This window comes from Sus scrofa, chromosome 4 (assembly GCF_054392235.1).
Source record: "Sus scrofa isolate SSC_HxYL_T2T_F1_AM1 chromosome 4, Sscrofa_HxYL_maternal_Yorkshire_Landrace_v2.0, whole genome shotgun sequence".
Taxonomy (NCBI): Eukaryota; Metazoa; Chordata; class Mammalia; order Artiodactyla; family Suidae; genus Sus; species Sus scrofa.
The window spans coordinates 96,491,830-96,497,540 of NC_139386.1; the positions used below are offsets into that span (position 1 = coordinate 96,491,830).

At 36.1% G+C, this 5,711-nt stretch overlaps 1 protein-coding gene across 1 annotated transcript; it reads right to left on the reverse strand.

Moving 5' to 3' along the window:
- Positions 1–2,922: 2,922 nt before the first annotated feature.
- Positions 2,923–3,867, reverse strand: LOC100626599 (olfactory receptor 10R2). Its single transcript, XM_003355122.2, has one exon. It carries the CDS (start codon positions 3,862–3,864, stop codon positions 2,923–2,925), a length of 942 nt encoding a protein of 313 aa, XP_003355170.2. The 5' UTR covers positions 3,865–3,867.
- Positions 3,868–5,711: the final 1,844 nt, after the last annotated feature.

Genomic DNA, 5,711 nt, shown 5'->3' on the forward strand with positions numbered 1-5,711 from the left:
TGGGTGGGGGGGGGGGGGAATTGTTACTATTCAAGTGACAGTCTACAATCAAATGAGCTCTTTGTTGTCGACTTGTGATGAATTGGATATAGAAATTGAGTGTATTAAGCAACTTCTATAGAATTTGGTATTACTGAAACATCTCATCAGTGGAGACACATCTCTTGGAGCAGAGAATAGAACAGCTAAGTTTTTCACTTCATTATTCTAATAATTTATTTTCATTGCATTTTGCTGAAATATTGGCTGGTGACCAAATGGAAAAAGAAAACTAATCAGTCCTTCACAGCAGATGATTTAAGAAGCACTGACTAAGAAACTATGTTCCTTATGAAGACATTACACCAGTCTTACTGATTTCATGTCATCTAAGAGACCCAAATGTGAGATGGATGTTCAGACACACTTCTGTGCTGTGAAGTGGTTGCTTTTGGTTGGTTTTCCACCTTATGTGGGTGTATTTTCAGCATTCTTTCTTCTGCTTGGAACTTTTCTTTTTTTTTTTTTTTTTTTGCTCCTATAATTAAAAAAAAATATCTCCTGTGTTCTGTCCTTTTCTGTTTGACTTAATGGGTGATTTTATGTTTTTTTTTAATACTTCTGCTATCCATTTTGGTGCAGTTAGAGGTGAAATACATGTGTGCAATCCCAAAAGATTTACTTAGAATTAAAGAAAACATATTCCATAACAAACTTAATGTCTATATTGCTAGAAATATAGGGAAAAGCCAATAAACACAAATTAAGTATTTGGATTCAGTCCCACTAAGCCAAAACAAATACACATATACATAATATTGGCTACATACACACAAAACAAATAATAATGTCACATGTTTAATTAGCTATTTTATTAGCCATACTGTGCATATTAAAATTTTAATCTAAATGAAAATGCTTCCCAGGAATAGTTTAGAAGCAACCAATAATGAAATTCAATCAATTCTAAAAATAGAAGTATATCAACCACATTCTCTCAACACAATAAAAACTATAAATAAATAACAGAAGTTATTTAAATATCAGCAAGAAGGAATCTGTATCTGTAATAAATAAGATTCCATTCCTAGAAAATATTTAGGTAATCAATGAAAATTGCAAATCCATTAGGAAGAAAAAATACTGAACAAAATAATGGTAATGGCCAGTGCTCTACTTATATAGAAATGTAGTAACTTAAATATCTTAATTATTTAACTATTAAGAATGAACATAACACAAAAAAAGGCTTGTGGGAGACAAAAATAGGAATGGAAGTAGTGATTAAAATATGAGAGTATTCTTGATGATTTCATACACTTTGATTTGAAAATCTAAATAAAGTGAACAAGAGAGAACACAGTTAGATTTTACCCTGAAAATAGAGGACACGCATAAAATACAAACTTCAGTTTTATTCATTAGTCTTTAAAAAGAATATTGATAAGTGGCAGCATATATTGAGGACTGTGCCCAAAAAGTAAGGTGTATGAAATTCAGGTCATATGAGTAATAGGAAGGGATCTGATTACCATCATAATTGTCTTAAACACCTGTGAACCGAGATTAGACCTACTGTATGACATGAGAGACAGAAAGTATGAAAATTACAAAAAGACAAATATCAGCTTACAGGATGGGAAATAATAACGAGAACTGAAAATAGGAGGAATGTACATTTTATGGTACCTAGTCAGTGCAGCCTGGTTTTCCTTGGAGACAATGATGAAGGAATTTCTGAACAGCTGAGAGGCAGGATGAGATGACTACCCAAGTCCTTCTCTCTCTTCTACCATATACTCAGACAGTAAATTTGAACCTGGGAGCACTTCTCCTTAATAAATTCAGGGTTTAAAACCATGTAGACCTCTTCAGCCTGAGGCATGACTGTATATTATTTCCTATTTATTTATCTAGTGTATTTTCTGTTACATAAGGAGTGGTTCAAAGGCATGGTCAGAAAAGGAATTGAGAAACACCATTTTTGAAGAGTCAAAGATAAAAGCTGCTTGCAGTGATATGCAAAATTTTGATTAATATAATTAGGAGCCTTACATTCTGTGCAGTTTTACATTTTACATACACTTTCTTTTATCCATTAAATACAGGCAAAAACCCTGTGAAGTAAAAAAGGAAAATTATATTATCCCTGTCTTCCATATTTTAAAATCTAGATTTAGAAAAAAAAACTATAGCCTTTTAAAAGTTAACTAACCAGTGTCAAACTAAAATCTTCTAATTACTGATACAGTAAATTTTTTCTGCATCATATCATACTCCTAGATCCAAATCACATTCTGGCCTGAGTAACTCATTTTAAACTGGACGTAATCTTTAAAAAAGAGTAACATCAGAGATTTGTGGAAAAAAATACGGCAAGAGAAAATAGCTGTTAAAAGCCTTTTGAGAACTAGAAATCTGGAAGAAGAAAAGGAAAAGGAAATTTATTATTTTCCGTCAGATACTCTGCCATCTCCCTTGATCTTTGCTACAATCTTGAGATGAATATATTACTATGTCTGCTTTAGGAGTTCCCATTGTGGCTCAGTGGGTTAGGAACCCGACTAGTATCCATGAGGATGTGGGTTTTATCCCTGGCTTTGCTCAGTAGGTTAAGCATCCTGTATTGCTGCAAGCTGTGGCATAGCTTGCAGAGGCAGCTCAGATCCTGCGTTGCCATGGCTGTTCTTAGGCCTGCAGCTCTGATTCACCTCCTAGCCTGAAACTTCCATGTGCTGCAGGTGAGGCCATAAAAATAAATAAAATAAAATTAAAATAAAAATACTATGTCTGCTTTACATAAGAGAACATTACAGCCCCTCAATGTCAAACAACTCATCCAAAGTCACAAGTTATACAAATAACTAGACTAGAAACTTTTATGACTTAAACAATTAGTGATACATTTGACCAAATGTGTGTGTGCTGTTGAAAATGTTTTAATTATGAAGTCTTAACAGAAAATCCAGTCTTCCCAATCATTTTCCGAATGGCCAGCTGCACATCTTTGTTCCTGAGGCTGTACACCATAGGGTTTAACAGGGGGGTGATGATGGTATAAGTCACTGTCACCAGCCTGTCTTTGCCTGTTGTATATTTGGCTGAGGGTCTCAGGTAGACAAAGGAAGCACAGCCATAATGGACGATGACCACAATGAGATGAGAGGCACAGGTCGAGAATGCTTTTTGCTTGCCTTCGGTTGATGGGATCTTCAGGATAGTAGAGACAATAAATCCATAAGAGATGCAGATGCAGGTCAAGGGCACAACAAGCACCAAGATGCCACAGATGAAGATGACCAGTTGATTAATGTAGGTTTCAGCAGAGGCTAGGTGGATGACTGGTGAAATATCACAAAAGTAATGGTTGACCTTGTTGGAACCACAGAAAGGGAGGCTAAAGACTAAAGTTGTGCCCACCAGAGATATTAGGAAACCATTAACAATACAAGTTGCAGCCAGTTGCCCACACACCCTCCAGCTCATGAGAATGGGGTAGTGCAGAGGTTGACAGATGGCAGCATAGCGATCATAACCCATCACTCCCAGAAGCAGACAATTGGTGACAGCAAAACCAAGGAAGAAGTACATCTGGGAAGCACAGCTCACAAGGGAGAGGGTCCTGAGTACAGAGAGCAGATTGATAAGCATCTTGGGCAGGATAACAATTGTGTAGAAGGTCTCAGAAGTAGAAAGGACAGACAGAAAGAAGTACATGGGTGTGTGGAGGCTGTGATCCAAGCGGATGACTGAGGTGATGGTGATGTTTCCACTCAGGATGATCAAATAGAGGCAGAGAAAGATGACAAAGAGGACCAGCTGCAGGTCCCCAAGGCTGGAGAAACCCAACAGGAAGAACTCAGTAACACAGGAGGAATTGGCCATGAAGAGTTGATCCCAGAGAATAAAGTCAATACAATTAAGTCCAGAGACCCTTGAAAGGAGAAATCAAGGAGATTTACCCTTCATAACGTAGCTAGTCTGGTTTAAAAGAAAAACAACAGGCATGGGATAAAAATAAAAGGATTGTAATCTAACCAAGAATTATCCTAAATTATTATTTACTCAGAGTGCTAATTTTGTGCCAATGTGGTTTTTTTTTGTTTTTGTTTTGTTTTGTTTTGTTTTGTTTTTTGGCCATAGCCATGGCATGTGGAAGTTCCTGGACCTGCATCTCAGCAGCAGCAACACCTAATCCTTAACCCACTGCACCACATGGGAACTTCCTCTGCTGATGATTTTAGCAGCACATTTGGAAACAAGTGTTTACAACAAATGTAAAAACATTTGCTCAGAGAGACCCTATTTTTCAAGCCTCCTCCTTGCAGTCTTGTTAAAGTCTGTCTTCAGTTTTTGGTAATCTAATCCTCAAAAAACTTACCTACATTAATCTTATTTGTAAGTGGTCATAGTTTTATTCATATTACTAACACATTTTCTATAAGCAACAGCACCAGTATCTGAAAATCCACCTCCCATCTGCTCTTAATACTTTTCTCATCGAGGGCAATATCCATTGAAACATTTGGTGTTGCTTGTCCTTAAATAGAAGTCCTTTTCCTTGCTAATCATATTTCCCATTTCCATGTAGTCATTCACTGAAATTAATTTGGATTAGAACCACTGCTCCTGTCTTAGAACTAGTTTTATGATTTCTCTACAAACTTTTATAGGACACTAGGCTTGATTTCCATTTGCAGAAAATGCACAGCCAGTATAATTTAGTTTTGCTTCAGCATTCACTGCCTGCCCATTTGGTTATATGTCTTATCCTTGACATACCTGCCCTGGGAGACCAACAATCTATCATTCCCAGCTCTATATCTGAATTCCTGAGAAGAGAGGCTCAGATACTTTCCCTAGGGCCTCTGACACAGTTTTTATTGTTGGTACTAGATTATATATATTTTTTAATTAAAACATTCTTATCTTCTCCCACCTCACATCCAAATCAGTTCCATTACCTGGATTCTGTACCTCAACAAAGTGTTTCAAAAACTTCTTAGTCATCCAAGCTCTAAATTTCTGAGGATGTTTAAATACTTGATAAATCTCATCTACCAATTCATTTTATTCTGTAATACTTCTAGGATCCATTTTTTTCTTTTTGTCAGAAATTAGCTCTTACCTGGAGCATTATGATTGGACTTCCAGGACTCTATCTTGTCCCACTAAGCCATCCTCCACAATAGAAGTAGAGCTTTCTTTTTGTAGGACAATCATATCCTATTGAAAAAACTAAATGACCCACGATTATCTATCAAGTTAAACCGCTGTATTCTCTGTTTCATACTTTTCCCAAATGACCTTTCCACTCATGACTGCCACTACATATTCCTTCATATGCACTTTAGCATTTAGAAATTTTGAACAACCATGTTCTTTTGTTTGTTTGTTTGTTTGTTTGTTTGTTTTGAAGACACAGCTTTTTTTATATAATTTTTTTTAATTTTCCCACTGTACAGCAAGGGGTCAGGTTATCCTTACATGTATACATTACAATTACATTTTTTTTCATACTACTTCCCATATCTTGAGAGTCCATGCTTCATGTTTGTTGTTGTTTTTGTTCTTTTCATTGTGGGACCTTCTTAAATTTCCAGTTAAAACAACACATACTCATTGACCCTTCCTACAACTTCCTAATCATGCTTTACAACTTTTTCTGAATTTCCTTAACATTCTCTAGACTTACCTGCTTTGCCACTAGTATTATGTTTGTCTCTGACTCC